At 42.9% G+C, this 20,597-nt stretch overlaps 1 protein-coding gene across 4 annotated transcripts in view; it reads right to left on the reverse strand.

Annotated features, from left to right (window-relative positions):
• Positions 1-20,597, reverse strand: part of VWA8 (von Willebrand factor A domain containing 8) — a 99,023-nt gene that overhangs the window by 12,023 nt on the left and 66,403 nt on the right. For 2 of the 4 annotated variants that reach the window (XM_070751384.1, XM_070751382.1), the window contains exons 31-41: positions 19,949-20,016; positions 19,705-19,830; positions 19,120-19,229; positions 16,205-16,359; positions 13,312-13,513; positions 11,772-11,853; positions 11,272-11,476; positions 9,148-9,256; positions 7,830-7,986; positions 6,025-6,133; positions 100-225 (exon numbers count right to left, since the gene is read on the reverse strand). In XM_070751384.1, the coding sequence (XP_070607485.1) occupies positions 100-225; positions 6,025-6,133; positions 7,830-7,986; positions 9,148-9,256; positions 11,272-11,476; positions 11,772-11,853; positions 13,312-13,513; positions 16,205-16,359; positions 19,120-19,229; positions 19,705-19,830; positions 19,949-20,016 (1,449 nt within the window). The remainder of the gene's footprint in view (positions 1-99; positions 226-6,024; positions 6,134-7,829; positions 7,987-9,147; positions 9,257-11,271; positions 11,477-11,771; positions 11,854-13,311; positions 13,514-16,204; positions 16,360-19,119; positions 19,230-19,704; positions 19,831-19,948; positions 20,017-20,597) is intronic. The other 2 variants (XM_070751383.1, XM_070751380.1) reach the window with 1 other exon arrangement.

Genomic DNA, 20,597 nt, shown 5'->3' on the forward strand with positions numbered 1-20,597 from the left:
ATCAGCCCATCAAACTCCATAAAACAGACATATTACCTTGGCTGGTTTTTTTTGTGTTGACCAGTGTCATTGGTCGACAAGTGATAACATTTAACTTACTTGTGGGTCAAGTTCTCCACGGCGCTTGTAAATGGCTTTTTCCCCAGTCAGACTGTCAATGATCTTGGCATCGTCCAATTCTCCAACCGCTTGGTGTCTTAACCACTGCCTTTCCTTCCCTTTGGCCTTCGGAGGAATAAAACATCACAACCACCTTTAAGCCTACATTCTATTTGTGTGTGTGTGTGTGCGTATGTGGTGTATTTTCTATTTTTTTAAAAAATAATCTTTATTATTTACATTAAAAACAAAAACCATAAAAAGAAAAACAAAGAGAAAACACAACTTATACTAACACATAAACATATATAACCTATCATATTTACAATTTAATATTTCAAATCTTAAAGATTCAACGATTTGCACATCTTGTTCACCTTATTTGTTACAGCCTATTTATATCAGCCTATTAATTTATACTTTGCTATATTATGCTATTTGTTGCCTATATCTTAATCAAGTAATTTTAATCATATTACCTAGGTCATAAATTGTAAAAAGAAAATTGCTAGACAACGACTTTCCTTTATATTATATACTGCTCAAAAAAATAATAGAATAGAATAGAATAGAATTTTATTGGCTAAGTGTGATTGGACACACAAGGAATTTGTCTTGGTGCATATGCTCTCAGCGTACATAAAATAAAATATAAAGGGAACACTCAAATAACACATCATAGATTTGAATGAATGAAATATTCTCATTTGAATACTTGTTGTTTAAGTGTTCTCTTTATTTATTTATTTTTGGCAAAGAATTTTTTTATTTTTTCACACCAATCACATGTACAAAATAAAATACGATCAATCTTGAATTATATTACAATGAATCATTTTTTTCAATTTCGGCATTCATAATCCATCCAATGCTGTCTCCTTTACATTTGACATCTGGACAGAAATAATTACTCAAATTTCTCATATAACATTAAAAAGCTATTAGCTAGTACACTTTTTAGGCTGTTTCTACTCACATCTAATTAATTGGGCCACAGTGCTTCAGTCTTCTCCATATATCCTTAATAGCAATTTTCATGTATATTTCCTAACCCTACTTTTATAATAAATGCCCTTTAATAGAAAAAAAACCCCAAGAAGAAAGAGCAAAAAAATTCCAATCACATCCACTAATTCTTAATTTTTATCTAACCCTTACAGGGATCAAGACTGTATCAATTCAAGGGGAAAATATCCAAATAATATGTCACATATGACACCATGAACCAAATTAACAAACGTAATTAATAATAGTTCCCTTTAATAGATAAATAAAAAAATAGAAAAATAAAATAAAATTTATTTAAATTAAAAAATAATTTATTTTTTTGAGCAGTGTTGGAACCGCCTGCTACCGCACGAATCCCAGCGACCGATAAGGTTCCACAGAGTTGGCCTTCTCCGGGTCCCGTCGACTAAACAATGTCGTTTGGTGGGCCCCAGGGGAAGAGCCTTCTCTGTGGCGGCCCTGGCCCTCTGGAATCAACTCCCCCTGGAGATTTGAACGGCCCCCATCCTCCCTGTCTTTCGTAAACTACTCAAGACTCATTTATACCGCCAGGCACGGGGGAGTTGAGATATTCCTTCCCCCTAGGCCATTACAAGTTATGCATGGTATGTTTGTGTGTATGTTTGGTTTTATAATAAGGGTTTGTAGTTGTTTTTCATTATTGGATTGTACATGTTGTGTTTATTATTGTTGTTAGCCGCCGAGAGTCTACGGAGAGGGGCGGCATACAAATCCCATAAATAATAATAATAATAATAATAATAATTATTATTATTATTATTATTATTATTATTATTATTATTTTGTACGGTGTCTTTTCGTTTTGAGCAAGCTAACGCCACTTGTCTTCCAACTTTTAAAATCAGCCTTGGCATAAATTCTCGAAACTAATGCGTGAATAGACAGGTCTGTCTAATCAAAGGAATAACAATATTTGTCTACGTTGATGAAACTCATTCTTTCCCAGTCTCCAGTCTCTTGCCTGGGAACTGGACCATGAAATGCTAGAATGTAATCAAAGGCTTGTTTTTTGACAACTGGTGTAATTCCAGCACAACGCTGACCAACGGGGCTTTACCGAAATCAATAAATCCCATCTGGTCAAAACAAAAACCTAAGCTAAGCAAATTCACTAGGAGTGACACATATGGAACGGGAACACAGAACAATCCATGTAAGGTGCACAGGTTTTGAGCCTTCAAAACCCCGGCGATTTGTGGCTGAAAGACAGACGAAGGGGAGCGAATAATTATAGGAGGTAGAGGCATTTCAGGTTCACACAAATTACACTGAATCGCCCTCCCTTATGATAACGGAGGAAAAGAAATGGGGTTTACTATTCGGTTTTTCAAACTCTCTCTGTGTGTGTATCTATATATCTCGTTACATCATCTTTCAGCTGTGGCGAGGAGGGCGTTTGCCCAGGTTCGCCTGGTGCACCAGTTGCGGCCCTATTTGGACAGGGAGTCATTGCTCACAGTCGCTCATGCCCTCATCACCTCGAGGTTCGATTACTGCAACGCTCTCTACATGGGGCTGTCTCTGAAAAATGTTCGGAAACTCCAGATCGTGCAGAACGCAGCCGCGAAAGCCGTCGTGGGGCTTCCAAGATTCGCCCACGTTTCTCCAACACTCCGTGCCTTGCACTGGCTGCTGATCATTTTCCGGTCACAATTTAAAGTGTTGGTCATGACCTTTAAAGCCCTACATGGCATGCGACCAGATTATCTCCGGAACCGCCTGCTACTGCACGAATCCCAGCGACCGATAAGGTCCCACAGAGTTGGCCTTCTCCGGGTCCCGTCGACTAAACAATGTCGTTTGGCAAGCCCCGGGGGAAGAGCCTTCTCTGTGGCGGCTCCGGCCCTCTGGAACCAACTCCCCCCCCAGAGATTAGAACTGCCCCCACCCTCCCTGTCTTTCATAAACTACTCAAGACTCATTTATGCCGCCAGGCATGGGGGAGTTAAGATATTCCTTCCCCCTAGGCCATTACAAGTTATGCATGGTATGTTTGTGTGTATGTTTGGGTTTATTATAAGGGTTTTTAGTTGTTTTATTAAATGGATTTCTACATGCTGTTCTTATCATTGTTGTTAGCTTCCCCGAGTCTGCGGAAAGGAGAGGTATACAAATCCAATAAATAATAAATAATAATAATATACAGGGTGCGTTCCAAAAGTAATGCAACTGAATTTCCCGCACCGCTCCTATTGTTCGGAGTGGGACTGAAGCACTTGGAGTAGGTGGGGGGACGGGACGCTAAGCTTTGCCGCGAAACCGGTCTCAGTGCTCCCCAAGCTGTGGAAGCGGCAGGACGTCAGTTATTGTAAACCTCTGCGCGCCGACCGTGTCATGAAAACAATGGAGTCGGAAATTTCAAGTGAATTTTTGCAACGTATAGAAATTGAACCTGATTATTTGGACAACGTCGTCACTGGTGATGAAACCTGGGTTTTTGAATACGACCCAGAAACAAAACGCCAAAGCTCTGAGTGGCACAATGACCAGTCCCCCAAGCCCCAAAAGGCCAGAATGAGCAAATCAAAAGGGAAAACAATGCTCATTGTCTTTTTCGACAGTAAAGGAGTGGCCCATAAGGAGTTTGTTCCCCAAGGACAGACAGTTAACTCTGCCTACTACGTGGATGTCCTGGTCATCAGGACGAGAAAAGACATCTCCGCTACTTAGCAACTCCATCATGAGAATGCGCCTTGCCACAACGCGCTACGAGTCCGCAAGTTCCTGGCCAAACACCAGGTGCCAACGCTGCCCCCCCCCCGAGTCCTGAAGTCACCCCAGCAGACTTCTTTTTGTTCCCAGCCCTGAAAGGAACCCGCTTTTCATCCATAGAAGAAATCCAATCAGCCGTGACGAAGACCTTGCGAGAGGTCCCCGAAGACGCCTTCAAGGACACATACCGGTCACGGCAGAGTCACTGGAAAAAATGTGTAGAGGCCCAAGGACAGTACTTTGAAGAATTTTAAGTGTTTGTGCAAATCTGTTCAATAAATTACAGTGATACCTCGTCTTACGAACCCCTCTTCATACAAACTTTTCGTGATACGAACCCAGTGTTTAAGATCTTTTTGCCTCTTCTTCCAAACTATTTTTATCTTATGAACCCGAGCCGCCGCTGCTGGGATGCCCCGCCTCTGGACTTCCGTTGCCAGCCGAAGTGCTGGGATTTCCTTGAGCCTCCCCTCGCTGGGATTTCCTTCATTTTTGCCGGTGCTGCTTTGAATCCCAGCGAGGCAAGAACGGGCGCTTCAGCTATCAACGGAGGTTCGGAGGTGGGGTTTCCCAGCGAGGGGAGGCTCAGGGAAATCCCAGCAATGCAAACCGAATGCTTCGGCTGTCAGCGGAAGTCGGAGGTGGGGTTTCCCAGCGAGGGGAGGCTCAGGGAAATCCCAGCAATGCAAACCGAGTGCTTCGGCTGTCAGCGGAAGTCGGAGGTGGGGTTTCCCAACGGCGCCAGGCAAAAAGGGTGACTTTTGTGATGGGGTTGCACACATTATTTGCTTTTACATTGATTCCTATAGGGAAAATTGCTTAGTCTTACGAGCTTTTCATCTTACGAACCTGGTCATGGAACGAATTAAGTTCGTAAGACGAGGTATCACTGTACTTTAAAAAAAATAATTACTTTTGGAACACACCCTGTATCTCTGTCTGTCTGTCTCTCTATCTCCAGATCATCTATCATCTATTTAATGTACCTACCTACTTACCTACCTACCTACCTACCTACCCACCCAATCCATCCATCCATCCATCACATTTTGCCATCTATCAAATCAGCTCTGCAAATAAATAGTAAACTTTTGGAACCACATTTGCAGCAAGCATTGGTGTTAAAAACCAAAACTAAAGGAATATTTTGCCTTCCCCGTTTCATTCTTCTCTTGGGTTGTTCTTTAAAAACCTGGGAACTTCTGCAAAGAGTAGCAATGCAGCAGATACAACACGGTCTCCCCCACGGCTGGATGGGAAAGAGGTAGGGATCCCAGATTCTCCTTTCCCAGCCCAGACATCAAATAAACAATGGTTTAGGTCAACAGCTAGCCCCTTCCTTGTTCTCTGCATTGCAGGCAGCCCACTTCCTAGGGAGACAATGCAGCCCCCGGAAGCCCCTCTCGCCTTGAACTTTACACAACACCCTTTGTGGAGAGGAAGGACGGATGCACATCCTGTGCTGATAATGCTATGAAGGTTTGTGATGGGCTCACAATGGACGGGGGTCCGGATGTAGCAGGCTCCTCCTGCCAGCGGTCAAGTGGAATGAAGTGTCCGGCTTAAGGGCTGTCTAGTTGAAGGGAGAAAGGGCCTAGGTGATAGTGGACCTTTTCTCCCCTCCCACTAAGGCTGCATTACTATTACTATTAGTCTTTTCACCAAGACCTCTAGACACAAGAGTTTTTTCCCGAATGCCATCACTCTGCTAAGCAAATAATTCCCTCAACACTGCCAAACTATTTACTAAGTCTGCACTATTAGTACTACGAGTTTTTTCTCATCATTCCTCTCACCCATCTCCTCCCACTTAGGACTGCATGACTGTAACTTGTTGCTTGTATCTTTAAGATTTTTATTAATATTGATTGTTTCCTGATTGCTTATTTGTCCCCTATGACAATCATTAAGTGTTGGACCTCATGATTCTTGACAAATGTCTCTTTTTCTTTTATGTACACTGAGAGCATCTGCACCAAAGAAAAAATCCTTGTGTGTCCAATCACACTTGGCCAATAAAGAATTCTATTCTATTCTATTCTGTTGTGTTGTATTGTATTCCATTCCATTTATTCTACTACTCTACACAGTTAAGGCAGGTTGCCTACACAAAGGCTGGAGGACAGGAGAAGAGAGAGAGAGAGAGAGAGAGAGAGAAGAGAGACCCATTTCCAAAATTATTACCTGTAAATTGTCTAGAATAATCCGGAGGGACTGCACCTGTCTACGAACAGCTCCAGAAAATCTTTCATACGTCGACGCATCGTATTCACTCATTTGGATCTCTTTTAATCTGAGGCAAAAACGAAGTAATGTGAGAAAATACCATTTGACTGAAAGAGTAGTAGATGCTTGGAACAAACTTCCAGCAGACGTGGTTGGTCAATCCACAGTCACTGAATTGGAAACATGCCTGGGATAAACATAGATCCATCCTAACATAAAATACAGGAAATAGTATAAGGGCAGACTGGATGGACCATGAGATCAATCTTCTATGTTTCTAAATAAATAAACACATTGTTATATCTTTGTATACCACCAATACGTACTTGAGAAAATAAATAAAATGTATAAATGAATAAATCCTGCAATTCATCTGTTTTACTCTAAGTGGGTTTCCTTTATGTTATTCTTGCAAAAAAACCGGGGTTCGAGGGGGAAGGAATACCCTCCCCCTCACCCGTAGCAACGTATCCTGGGCCTCTGTCCCCACAACTGGAACTCATTCCTCGTCCCCTATCACCGTAATCCAATTACCAGAAGGTGGGCCTCGCGGGTGTCCCCTTACAGGGTGGTGGTGGTGTTTTCGGGCAGCCAGGCTTTTGTTCTTAATGCCTTGCACATGGGCGCATTCCGCTGTGCACGCATTGATCGGGTTGTGTTAGGAACGCAACTGATCCTGACCTCCGTAGGGGAGATAGCAGTGGTGGGCTCCTACGGGTATGGTTAGGTATGCAGAACTTGTAGAAAAATTTTGCTCAGGTACACAGAACCGGTAGAAGAAATTTGAATTTTTTAATTTTTTCCCCCTTCTGGGCTCTGGGTATGTTTTTCCTATCGCAGTAAATGAGGTTGAAGGTGTATAATTTTAGAAGAGCTGTGCATGAGTGTGTGTGTGTGTGTGTACATACACATGATACATCAATATATAGAGCTATTTGCCTTCAGTTATTTGTAAAAACGATTAAAGTGGCATACAGATTTATGATAAATGGAAGAAGATAGGCAGACAGACAGAGGATAGGTAAATGACAGATTAGATAGATAGATAGATAGATAGATAGATAGATAGATAGATAGATAGATAGATAGATAGATAGAAAGGTAGGTAGGTAGGTATGTAGATAGATAGATGATAAACAGATAGAAAGATATATATAGATAGATAGAAAGATAGAAATATAAATAAATAATGATAAATAGATAGACAGACAGACAGACAGACAGACAGATAGATAGATAAGATTATAAATAGAAAGATGAAAGAAGATATAGTTAGATGATGGATGATAAATAGCTAGCTAGAAAGATAGATGATAGCTAGAAAGATAGCTAGATGATAGCTAGAAAGAGATGATAGAGATAGATAATAGATAGAGATGATAGATATAGATAGATAGAGAGAGAGAGAGAGATAATAGATAGATGATAGATAGATGATAGATAGATAGATAGATAGATAGATAGATAGATAGATAGATAGATAGAGGGTGGATGGATGGAGCAGATGGCTAGATAGATAGAGATAGATGGATGGGTGGATAGATAGATAGACAGGTAGATAGAAAGAAGAGAAAGAGATGATAAACAGACAAATGGATATATGGAAGGGAGGGAGGGAGGGAGGGAGGGAAGGAGGGAGGGAGGGCGGGCGGGCGGGCGGGCGGGCAGGCAGGCAGGCAGGCAGGAAGGAAGGAAGGAAGGAAGGAAGGAAGGAAGGAAGCCCTTGGAGCACACAGTCAGTATCCGCACTCAAGGAAGCTCACCTCTGCTTAAAAGCCTTTTCGCCCATCTCCCTGGCGGCTTTCTTCACCTCTTCCGGTACAGCGTCTTTCTCCGCTTGAGATATCTGGTACACCTGGTGACCTCCGTCCAGCCTATAGGGACCCCCTTTGCCTCCCAAGCCTGCGGTGTCTCTCCCACCTGGAAAAGAATCCGAAACAAACACTTTTTGACCAGGAGTGGATAAGCTTAGGGGGGGGTGTGTGTGTCTAACTCAAGGCCCGGGTTCGGATGCGCCCCGCAGGGTGTTTAGATCTGGCCTGTAGTTTTCGCCGGCGGAGAGTTGCAGGAGGCCACCCCAGCCGAAAACGGAGATCAGGAGCCCATTTTCTCTGGCCAAACACTCAGGCAACGACAGGCACCCCGACACGAGTGACATTTAGCTGGTCACACCCACCTTGGCCACATCCACCCTGCCTCCAAGGGAAAACACAGCCCCGAGGCCCCCCTCAATATAATCGAGTTTGACGCCCCGGGGAACAGGGGCAGATGCCTGATGCTCCTGGTTCTCTGTGTGTGCGCACGGACGCTAGCCAGATGAATATTGTGAGCCGTTCCGAGTCCACGGAGAGGGGCGGCATACAAATCTAATAAATTATTATTATCATTAATTATTATCTGGTCGGCAGATCCTCCTCCCCCCCCCCATTTTCCTCCCACAAAACTAAGGTGCATCTAAGAGAGTGGTACCTCTACTTACGAACTTAATTCATTCCGTGACCAGGTTCTTAAGTAGAAAAGTTTGTAAGAAAAAGCAAATTTTTTCCCATAGGAATCAATGTAACAGCAAATAATGGGTGCGATTGGGGAAACCACAGGGAGGACTGAGGCCCTGTTTCCCCCCAGGAGATTCCTAGAGAGGCCCCACGGAGGCTTCTAACTGCCTTTTCTGCCCGTTTCCCCCCAGGAGATTCCTAGAGAGGCCCCACGGAGGCTTCTCACTGCCTTTTCTGGCCCTGTTTCCTCCCAGGAGATTCCTAGAGAGGCCCCACGGAGGCTTCTCACTGCCTTTTCCAGACCTGTTTCCTCCCAGGAGATTCCTAGAGAGGCCCCACGGAGGCTTCTCACTGCCTTTTCTCGGGTTCGTAAGTGGAAAAGTGTTCTTGAAAAGAGGCAAAAAAATCTTGAACACCCAGTTCTTATCTAGAAAAGTTCGTAAGTAGAGGCGTTCTTAGGTAGAGGTACCACTGTACTCTGAAAAATACAGTAGTTTGGTAATGTAAGGACCCCATATAACCAATTTTTTACAAACAGAAAAATTAAGGCCAAACAATGTGCAAGGAGCGGAAGACCATTCGGTACCTGTCCCACCAGCCCAGGTGTTTCCTCCGACGTGAGGGGCATTGTCTGGGTCGATCTTCCCATGTTTTGGGGAGCTGACGTCCAAACCGCTGTCTCTCTGGATGGTGATCTGTCGAAAGAATACAACACGTGAACACGTGGGAGGGGAGTCCATCTTGCCACGTTTATGAGACAGACGTGGAACAATCTGCACAATATATATATTCAGTATTGGGTTCCTCCTGGAACGGTAAAGTACAGCGCACCGGTAGCGATTGGTGCACTGTGCGCGCAGCGTCAATTATGTTGAGGGATCGAGTGTACGTCCCAGCGTGTTTTTGCATCTATGCATGCGCAGGAAGTAAAATATTGTGAGGTATTTTTTGCTTCTATGCATGCACATGAAGTAAAACATGTGAGATTTCATTGACTTTTTGCTTCTGCGCATGCGCGGAAGCAAAAAAACCACAGAAATCTCTCACGCGTGCACGTCCCTTCCCAAGATTTTTCTTCCTGCGCATGCGCGGAAACAAAAGCATGCTTTGACATGTGCACACAAGATAACTGAAGTTGCGCGTGCAACACATAGGTAGCGGCGGTAATGGGAATCCCCCTCATACGTATTTATATTTTGGCCTAAAAGAACTTAATTCCTATCTCCCTCAGTCTGATCATTTTACCTCACAGAGTTGTTGTTTTTTTGATGTGGAAGAAGAAAAGAAGATGGCGGAAGAAAGCCCAGTTTTCCATCGAATTTGCACTTTGAATTGTTTGCTTGTGACGTACTAAGGAAGATTATGGACTGTGCCGAAATGAATAGATTTACAATGAAAATTAAGGATAAAGAAGACTTGGAGTTTTATAAAATTTGGGGGAAATTCAATGAGTGGATTGAAAATAAAAATGGATAAAATAATTAATGTAAATTTAATATAAGAGATACAGGAAGGAGAAATATAATTGAGATAATCTGGTTGACAAAGAGAGAGAGAAAAGGAGGCAACATTAGATAAATATGTGACATATACTTAAATCTAATCTAGAATAGGTTTGAAATGGAATTTAAGATTTAAGAAAATGAATATTAGAATTGAAAAATGAAGAAAAATTGCTTAGTCTGTCGTTTCTTTAGTTTAAGATTAGCTATTGAAATTATATTTCAGCTTTTATTAATATAAAGCTTTCTTTTAGTTTGTTTTTTCTTAGACTTAATAATTTTTGTATAAGAGACTTCACAAATATATTGTTTATTCATTGAAGGTGTATTATGTGTTGTTATGTATGCTTTTAATGGGGAGAAAAATAAAATATATATATACTAGAATTGTTTGTTTGTTTCTGTTCTCTTTTCCAACTTATTGGTTTAATTATTTGTAATTATTCAATTTTTATTTATCGTAGTTCTCGACCAAGGAGGATAAAAATTCATGTTGCTAGTTTTGAAGATACTAGTTTTTGACCAGCAGATGGCACTAATGTTTCTCGATTACCAAAAAACCAGAAAGGCTGGAACAGACCAACTATGAAATATGAGTAGCGACTAGGAATTCTGAGGTAATTTTTTCCCCCTCACGATCTAGGTAAGACTCAAAAAGCAGGAGCGTGCAAGGTCTGATCAACATAACCAGTAGTGGGTTGCTACCAGTATGGTAGCGCACCGATAACGGCTGCCAGATTGCGCAATTTGCATGCTCCAGTGGCAGTCTTATGGGCGCCGCGATCTTTTTTCTAACGTTTTGCTTTGCGCGCATGCGCGGAAGACAAATATTATGAGGGGACGCATGAGGTTTAGCCGATTTTTTGTTTCCGCAGCAAAATCTCACATGTCCGTGTGTCCCCTCACAAGATTTCAGTGTGTTTTTGCTTCCAGCGCATATGTAGGAGCAAAAATACGCTGGGACGCACGCGCAGGAGAAGCGAAGCTGCGCATGTAGCACACCGGTAGAGGCGGGAATGGGAATCCGCCCCTTCATTTAACTGTTGTCTCACTTGCCAACATATAATTTTAAGATTTAACGGTGGTCACGAGGCAAGGACTTCCTTGCGAATTTAGAGCGAAAAACAGAGGGAGGTGTAATTTGGCGTGAAAAAAATAAGGCGGTCGTAAAGTCCAGGGTGATCTGTGTTCGAAATCCGTCCTCTCACCTGTACGGGCCTGCCATCTTCTTGGCCAATCATGTTCCTCCATTCCTGTAGGGATTTTTCCAGACTTTCTAGACTGGTTTCCCACAGCCTGACGTTCCCTCCCATGTCGACGGTCGCTACTCCGGTTTTCCCCAGCGAAGCCAACAGCGCATCCGTGTCGGAAATCATCGCCAGCCAGGAGGTGTACGGAGAGAGATTGGTGGATCTAAGAAACCGAAGAGAAACTCCCGCATTGAACTGTATATAAAAAATTTCTGATTTCGGATTTATTTTTTTAAAAGTAAAAATTGTATTTCTTTGAAGCGCGGAGAGTCAGGCACCTTAACCCTAACCCAAATTGTTGAATGATGTCAAGTTGTCCACCTTTAAGCCAGTCACATGACCTTTAAGCCACCCCCTTCGGTCACATGATCGTCAAGCCACTCCTACAAAATAAGCCACACCCACAGCGTGGTAGTAATTTTTTTTGCAGCCCTTCACTGATGAGGAAATACAATTACCTGGGAATCGGTATGTATTTAAGCTTCTTCGTTGTAAGATCTGTGATTTCCAAGTATCCAGCTGTTTGGGGAGGTGTAACATCTGCAAAGAGAAAGGTTTGGAGAGATTTTATCATCTCAATGAATTACCAGCCACAAATCGCATCCCTGTTGTGAAACCAAATTCATAATGTAGCTTGTACAGATATTTATTCGGTTGAAAGCTGAATATATACAGTGGTACCTCAAGATACGAACCCCTCGTCTTACGAACAACTCGTGATACGAACCCGGGGTTCAGCAAAATTTTGCCTCTTCTTACGAACTTTTTTCGAGTTACGAACCTGCGTTCGGAGACAGCTGGGAAGCCGCGCGGCTGTTTTAAAAGGTAACAGCAGGGCGGCGGGGCTTCCCAGAAGCCTCCCGAACGCCGGTTCGTAACTCGAACAAAGTTCGTAAGAAGAGGCAAAATTTTGCTGAACCCCGGGTTCGGTTCGGGAGGTTCCTGGGAAGCCCCCCAGGCCGGCTGCGACCTTTTAAAAGAGCCGCGCCGCTTCGCAGCTGTCTCCTGAAGCCGAACGCTAAAGCCGAACTTCCGCGTTCGGCTTCAGGAGACAGCTGCGAAGCGGCGCGGGTGTTTTAAAATGTCGCAGCCGGCCTGGGGGGCTTGCCAGCACACCCCGAACCCCGAACCCCCCAGGCCGGCTGTCACCTTTTAAAACAGCCGGAAAGCCGTTTTTTTGTGGGGGTTTTTTTGGTTGCACGGATTAATTGACTTTACATTGTTTCCTATGGGAAACAATGTTTCGTCTTACGAACTTTTCGTCTTACGAACCTCCTCCTTGCACCAATTAAGTTTGTATCATGAGGTATTACTGTACTTCAGTATAAATAAGTATAAGTACTGTATAAATAAGCATGGATAAAAAATAAATCAAGTCTGAAAGGTGATCCTCTTAAATAACTCATCATAAGCCCCAGCTTGAAAACAAGGGGCCTCTCTGGGAATCTCCTGGGAGGAAACAGGGCCGGAAAAGGTGGGGAGAAGCCTCCATGGGGCCTCTCTGGGAATCCCTTGAGCAGAAACAGGGCCAGAAAAGGTGGGGAGAAGCCTCCGTGGGGCCTCTCTAGGAATCTCCTGGGAGGAAACAGGGCCAGAAGAGGCAGGGAGAAGCCTCCGTGGGGCCTCTCTAGGAATCTCCTGGGAGGAAACAGGGCCGGAAAAGGTGGGGAGAAGCCTCCGTGGGGCCTCCCTAGGAATCTCCTGGGAGGAAACAGGGCCGGAAAAGGCAGGGAGAAGCCTCTGTGGGGCCTCTCTAGGAATCTCATGGAAGGAAACACGGCCTCCACCTTCCCTGTGGTTTCCCCAATCGCACGCATTATTTGCTTTTACATTGATTCCTATGGGAAAAATTGCTTCGTCTTACAAACTTTTCTACTTAAGAACCTGAACATGGAACGAATTATGTTCGTAAGTAGAGGGACCGCTGTAGTTCTATTTCAAGCTATTTTGCTCTCATCAGCTAGCTTTATATACTTATATATAAAGAATTTGTGTTACCTTTAGGGTAGATTTCCTTCAGAGGGACGTCTCCGGGTGCTAAGAGCCTCACCACTTGGTTAGCGGCAGTCAGGGTGACACAATTGGTGTGTTTCGCCGTGCCCCCTTTGCCACCTCTCCCGTAATAAAGTGGATCCGCGGGCGATAACTGTCGGCTGCTCAGGGGGGAGCTTCTCTTGCAGCTGAAGACCTCGTTTGGAGACTGTGGTGCACAACGTGAACATTGGGGTTAAATGAGACAGCTGTCCCATCAAAAAGAGAATGGAATCTTAATTAAAACAAACAAACTTTGGACTCTTGAGAGACAGAAGCGATCTAGCTAATGAAAGGCACTTATTACAAGGACGCAAGGTATCCAGAAAGACTCTAGAATCGATTCAAAGAATTGATTCAATACCACTTTATAAGGCTTTGGTAAGGACACACTTGGAATCCTGGCATTCGGTTTTGGTCAGCACGATGCAAAAAGGGTGTTGAGACTCTAGAAAAATTGCAGAGAAGAGCGACAAAGATGATCAGGGGACTGGAGGCTAAAACATATTATTATTATTTGTTAGATTTGTATGCCGCCCCTCTCCGCAGACTCGGGGTGGCTCACAACAACAATTTATGCATGGTATGTTTGTATGTATGTTTGGGTTTATAAATAAGGGTTTTTTAGTTGTTTTAGTATTGGATTGTTACATGCTGTTTTTATCACTGTTGTTAGCCGCCCTGAGTCCACGTAGAAGGGCGGCATACAAATCCAATAAATAAATAAATAATAAATAAACAAACAATAAAACAATGTAGGGGACATGATCGAAACATTTAAATATGTGAAAGGGTTAAATAAGGTCCAGGAGGGAAGTGATTTTAATAGGAAAGTGAACACAAGAACAAAGGGACACAATCTGAAGTTAGTTGGGGGAAAGATCAAAAGCAACGTGAGAAAATATTATTTTGCTGAAAGAGTAGTAGATCCTTGGAACAAACTTCCAGCAGACGTGGTAGATTAATCCACAGTAGCTGAATTTAAACATGCCTGGGATAAGCATATATCCATCCTAAGATTAAATACAGGAAATAGTATAAGGGCAGACTAGATGGACCAGGAGGTCTTTTTCTGCCATCAGACTTCTATGTTTCTATGTTTCTATGTACAACAAATCTAATAATTTAAAAATCACTAAAAACCCCTTATTAAAAAGCAAACATACACACAAACATACCATGCATAAACTGTATAGGCTGTATATGTTGTTGGAACTGGGCATGGCTAGTTTAATGAAAGGAAGGACCAGGGGAGACATGATAGCAGCCTTCCAATATCTCAGTGTTTGCCCCAAAGAAGAGGGAGTCAACCTATTCTCCAAAGCACCTGAGGGTAGAACAAGAAGCAATGGGTGGAAACTAAACAAGGAGAGAAGCAATTTAGAACTAAGGAGAAATTTCCTGACAGTTAAAATAATTAACCAGTGGAACAGCTTGCCTCCAGAAGTTGTGAATGCTCCAACACTGGAAGTTTGAAGAAGATGCTGGATAACCATCTCTCTGAAGTAGTGTAGGCTTTCCTGCCAAAGCAGGGGTTGGACTAGAAGACCTCCAAGGTCCCTTCCAACTCTGTTGTTGTTGTTATGATGATGATGATGATGAAGAAGAAGCTGATGGACAGTGGAGAAGACACTGTCCCTCAGCTAGAACTTCAACCCATAACCAAGCAGATCACAGAAGGGGCTTAATGAAATCTAAGCATTCATTTAGTGCTTGGGATTAATCCATCCATCGGAATAGAGCTGGGGTTGGGGACCTTGGAGGTCATCTAGCCCAAACTCCACACCCAAGCAGGAGAAAGAAGGAAGGAAGGGAAGAAGAAAGGAAGGAAAGAAGGAAGGAAGAAAAGAAGGAAGGAAGGAAAGAAGGAAAGAAGGAAGGAAAGAAAGAAGGAAGGAAGGAAGGAAATTAATGGTGGTTGCAAGGGTTAGGTGAGCCTTAAGATAGCATATTCCAAAGAACTTCTCCTGAAGCCTGGTGAGGCATTGGCCAGAAAGAGATTTTCGGGCTAATTCTGGCCTTCTTTGGTATTTCATGCAATGATATATGCTTAAACTCATTAATCTTTGGAATTATCTGGCCAGTGACAGGGGAACATTTGATTGGGTAGGATGTCAAGAAAGGTTTCTGTTACAAGGGTCAAAAAATAACAAATGTTGGAAGGGAATAGTAATTAGGTCTATGTCAGTTACAGAGAGAGAGGGAAAGGGGAGAGAGGAAGAGAGGGGGAGAGGGAGGGAAGAAAGGAAGGAGAGAGAAAAGGAAGAAAAGAAGAAGGAAGGAGAGAGGAAAGGAAAGGGAGGGAGGGAGGGAGGAGGAAAGGAAGGAATGCAAGGAGGAAAGAAGGAAGGAAGCAATGAAGGAAGGAAGGAGGGGGGAAGGAAAGAAGGAAGGAAGGAAGGGAGCAAGCAAGCAAGGAAGGAAGGGGGGAAGGAAGGAAGGAAAGAAGGAAGGAAGGAAGGAAGGTGAGGGGGAAAGAAAGAAGGAAGGAAGGAAGCGAGCAAGGAAGGAAGGAAGGAAGGAAGGAAGGAAGGAAGGAAGGAAGGAAGGAAGGAAAGCCATTTTAAAACGGATCAATTGTTAATTTAATTTCCTGCAATTCACAAACACACTTCCTCAGGATTTTTAATTTCAGTAGATTCCAGGACGCAATACAAATTTTCCAGATTTCACAATCTATCTAAAGGATGCATCCCAGGACAGGCACTTTGTGGACATTCAAAATGTCTGAATTTGGGGGAAAGATCAGTGAGCCCAGAATCAAGGATTCCAAATTTTCAAAAATGCAAATCAAGAAAGGCCACTTAAAAAAAAACAACCCCCCCCCCCCCAAAAAAAAAAAAAAAAAAACCCCTCCTACCATCAGGTCTGGGAATCCAACCACCACCGTTGCATAATCTTCCCGTCCGGTGAACATTCGGTTGGGGGCACTGATTTTCTGCTCCACGGCTCGGCTTAAGTTCTCGGAAGAGAGCGGCTCTCGGGAAACAGCCTGAGGCACATAAGTGTCCACCCCTGGGCAGAAGAAGACAGGAAACAGTCAGAACGGAGGAAGCTCCTTTGGAGGAGAAGCAAAACGTCTTCAGGGAAAAACAAAGACGGTCCAGTTGCCTCCTGAAAAAACACCTTTGGGACAACTTTCTCTCTGTCTCTGTCTCAGTCTGTCTTTCTATCTATCTCTGTCTGTCTTTCTGTCTCTTTCTATCTGTCTCATTTCTCTCTGTCTCTGTCTTTCTCTCTGTCTGTCTGTCTTTCTATCTCTCTCTGTCTCTGTCTTTCTCTCTGTCTGTCTCTCCCTGTCTGTCTTTCTATCTCTCTCTCTCTGTCTTTCTCTCTCTGTCTTTCTCTCTGTCTGTCTCTCTTTTTCTGTCTTTCTATCTCTCTCTGTCTCTGTCTTTCTCTCTGTCTCTGTCTTTCTCTCTGTCTGTCTCTCTCTCTCTCTGTCTTTCTATCTCTCTCTCTGTCTCTTTCTATCTGTGTCACTTTTTCTCTGTCTCTGTCTTTCTCTCTGTCTGTCTCTCTCTCTTTCTGTCTTTCTGTCTCTCTCTTTGTGTTTTCGTCTCTGTCTCTTTCTCTCTTTCTCTCTATCTCTCCCTCTCTCCCTCTCTCTCTGCCTCTCTGTCTGTTTCTCTGTCTCTCTCTCTGAGTCTCAGTCTCTGTCTCTTTCTCTGTCTTTCTGTCTCTCTCTGTCTGTTTTCATCTTTCTCTATCTCTGTCTGTCTCTCTGCCTTCTATCTCTGTCCCTCTGTGTGTGTGTGTGTCTGTCTGTCTCTGTCTGTCTATCTTTCTATCTCTGTCTCTGTCTCCCTTTCTCTGTCTTTCTCTCTCTCTCTTTGTGTCTCTGTCTGTCTGTCTGTCTCTGTCTCTCTCTGTGTATCTGTCTGTCTCTGTCTTTCTGTCTCTGTGTGTCTCTCTCTGTGTCTGTCTCTGTCTCTTTCTCTGTGTCTCTATCTCTCTCTGTCTCTGTGCCTATGTCTGTCTGTCTCTGTTTGTCTGTCTCTGTCTCTCTCTCTCAAGAGGTTTGGAGTGGATGTGCCCCTCCCTGTGTGATGTGATTAAGCAAGCAAGGCACTCCACAACCGCCTTGTTCGGCTCGAGAGAACATATAATGAAAAGGAGGAATAGCTTCTCTTCGGTCTGTCAAAAAAGGGCCGTGCGTTTACAATATTTCTCATTATGCACATCATTTCTTTGTACTTGGGTTAGCGCGGCATGGGCCAGCCGTTCGTTTTGCAAAGCATCTGATGGCATTTCTCTCTTTTTTAAAAAAAAATAAAAATAAAAATAAAAGTCACCTTTTGATGCCTGTTTGAGCAGATGGCTTTGCTGCTCCTGGCAAAATTAAGAGCCCCCCAAAATATTATTTTTTCTTTAAAACAAGCCTGTCTGCCTGCAACACTTGAAGGTGATGCTTGCTTCAGCTTTCCTGGTGATAACAGCCGGTCTCATTATTTGGGATTTTCAGGCAACCGGAAAGGTGTTATTTGAATTTGCTAACTCTTGGGCTTTTTTCTTTCTTTCTTCACAACTTCCTCTGACTCTTTTATATTTTTAATTGCTCTAAAACTGCCACCAAGGGAAGACAAAGGTGGGGGCTGCCTCAACGTTTCGCAACTTTTGCAAGTTTAAGAGGGCTGGACTCTAATTCCCAGAATTCCCCAGCCAGCATGCATGGACTCCAACTCCCAGAATTCCACAGCCTTGCAAACTCCAACCCCCAGAATTCCACAGCCAACCTTGTGAACTCCAACCCCCAGAATTCTCCAGCAAGCCTTGCCAAATTCAACTGGCAGAATTCTCCAGCCAGTTTGTATGACTGTCCGATCTCAGAATTGTCCAGCCAGCCTTTGTGAACTAGCATGTATGGACATCAGATCCCAGAATTCCCCAACAAGAATTCTGGCAGTTCAGGTCCACACAACTTCCAACCCTGATTTGTGTGAAAATACTCAATTCAGCTAATATATCTTCTGAAGAGATACGTCTTCTCAAGCTTTGCAGTCCCATCATTATGCAAACAAAGCACACACACACACACGCCCGCCACAAAGATGCTGACAATTTGGTATCTATCTATCTATCTATCTATCTATCTATCTATCTATCTATCTATCTATCTATCTATCTATCTATCCCTATCTCTATATCATCTATATCTATATTTATCTCTATATTTATCATTATCTATCTATCTATCTATCTATCTATCTATCTATCTATCTATCTATCTATCTATCTATCTATCCCTATCTCTATATCATCTATATCTATATTTATCTCTATATTTATCATTATCTATCTATCTATCTATCTATCTATCTATCTATCTATCTATCTATCTATCTATCTATCTATCTATCTATCTATCTATTACATTTGTATGCCGCCCCTCTCCGTAGACTCGGGGCGGCTAACAACAATAGTGAAACAATATGAACAAATCTAATATTTAAGTTAATTTAAAAACTCTTACTTAAGAAACCAATTATACACACAGACACACCATGCATAAATTTTATAAGCCTAGAGGGAAGGGAAAAATTTCAATTCCCCCATGCCTGACGACAGAGGTGGGTTTTAAGAAGCTTACGAAAGGCAAGGAGGGTGGGGGCAACTCTGATCTCTGGAGGGAGTTGGTTCCAGAGGGTCGGGGCCGCCACAGAGAAGGCTCTTCCCCTGGGTCCCGCCAGACGGCATTGTTTAGTCGACGGGACCCGGGGAAGGCCCACTCTGTGGGACCTAACTGGTCGCTGGGATTCGTTAAAAATTCCATACCTGTGGTTACTCCAAATCCTGTTTCTTCTGGTTCCTCAGTCAGAGTGTGCAATTGGCATACGCCCGTCTCCTCCACGGCCAGGTGTATCGGCTTAGTCAGCAGGTACTTCCTGGAAATCACAAGGAATTATCAATATTTTAAAATGGCAGGTTTAAATTGACCAAATTTAAAGAATATCCTGTCTTTTTTCCACACCCCCAGAGAGATAATAATAATAATAATAATAATAATAATAATAATAATAATAATAATTTATTAGATTTGTATGCCGCCCCTCTCCAAGGACTCAGGGCGGCTCACAACAATAATAAAAGACAATAAGCAGTGGTACAAATCTAATATTAGTAAAACTGAAGTTAAAATCCCTTAATATATAAAAAAAAGGATCAATACTATTATATAATATTATTATATAAATTAATGAAATATCCGATGTAGCAATGCAGAAATACTGAATGTACGCTGATATTATAATTTCTTGTACTTTTAAAAACATTTTCTTTTTTTGTTTGCTTGTTTGTTTGTGTTGAAATATGTTTGAAAACTAATAAAAAATGAAAAAAAAAAAAAAAGGTTGTTCCTACTGGTTGGTTTTATTTTCCACCAGAAGCCACCGGTCTTCGGCCACTAAAAAGACAGACTTGAGACTGATGGGCAAGGAGATGGTGTGGGCATTGCCCCCCAGGACATCCATAATGGTAAGGAAGCTCCTGAAAGATTGAAAACATTAAACGTTAGGCTCAGAGGGAACCTCTGGATAGTTCTGTAAGCGAAGAAAAAGGGAATTGGGCAACATAGAAATACAATAAATTAAACATCAATTCTTACCCTTCCTCTTTGTAGAACACCAGCCAATTCTTATGTGCAAATTCTTTGCACATCTTGTGACTCGCCTTCTTTCGGGGGTCGGTGGGCAGGGAGGGGAGGAAAAGACAAAAAAATAATCATTTTACCGTTCTTCAAATGGCCAAAATTCACCAAATTAACCCTTTGTCATATTTAAACATAGAAACATAGAAGTCTGACGGGAGAAAAAGACCTCCTGGTCCATCGAGTCTGCCCTTATACTATTTCCTGTATTTTATCTTAGGATGGATCTATGTTTATCCCAGGCATGTTTACATTCAGTTACTGTGGATTTACCGACCACGTCTGCTGGAAGTTTGTTCCAAGGATCTACTACTCTTTCAGTGAAATAATATTTTCTCACGTTGCTTTTTATCTTTCCCCCAACTAACTTCAGATTGTGAGATAAAGAGAGCAGATAGAGACTTGGTGCACCAGTTGCGGCCCTATTTGGACCGGGAGTCACTGCTCACAGTCGCTCCTGCCCTCATCACCTCGAGGTTCGACTACTGCAATGCTCTCTACATGAGGCTACCTTTGAAGAGTGTTTGGAAACTTCAGATCGTGCAGAACACAGTTGTGAGAGCAATTGTGGGGCTTCCTAGATTCGCCCATGTTTCGTCAACACTCC

The sequence above is a fragment of the Erythrolamprus reginae genome, chromosome 4, assembly GCF_031021105.1.
Source record: "Erythrolamprus reginae isolate rEryReg1 chromosome 4, rEryReg1.hap1, whole genome shotgun sequence".
Taxonomy (NCBI): Eukaryota; Metazoa; Chordata; class Lepidosauria; order Squamata; family Dipsadidae; genus Erythrolamprus; species Erythrolamprus reginae.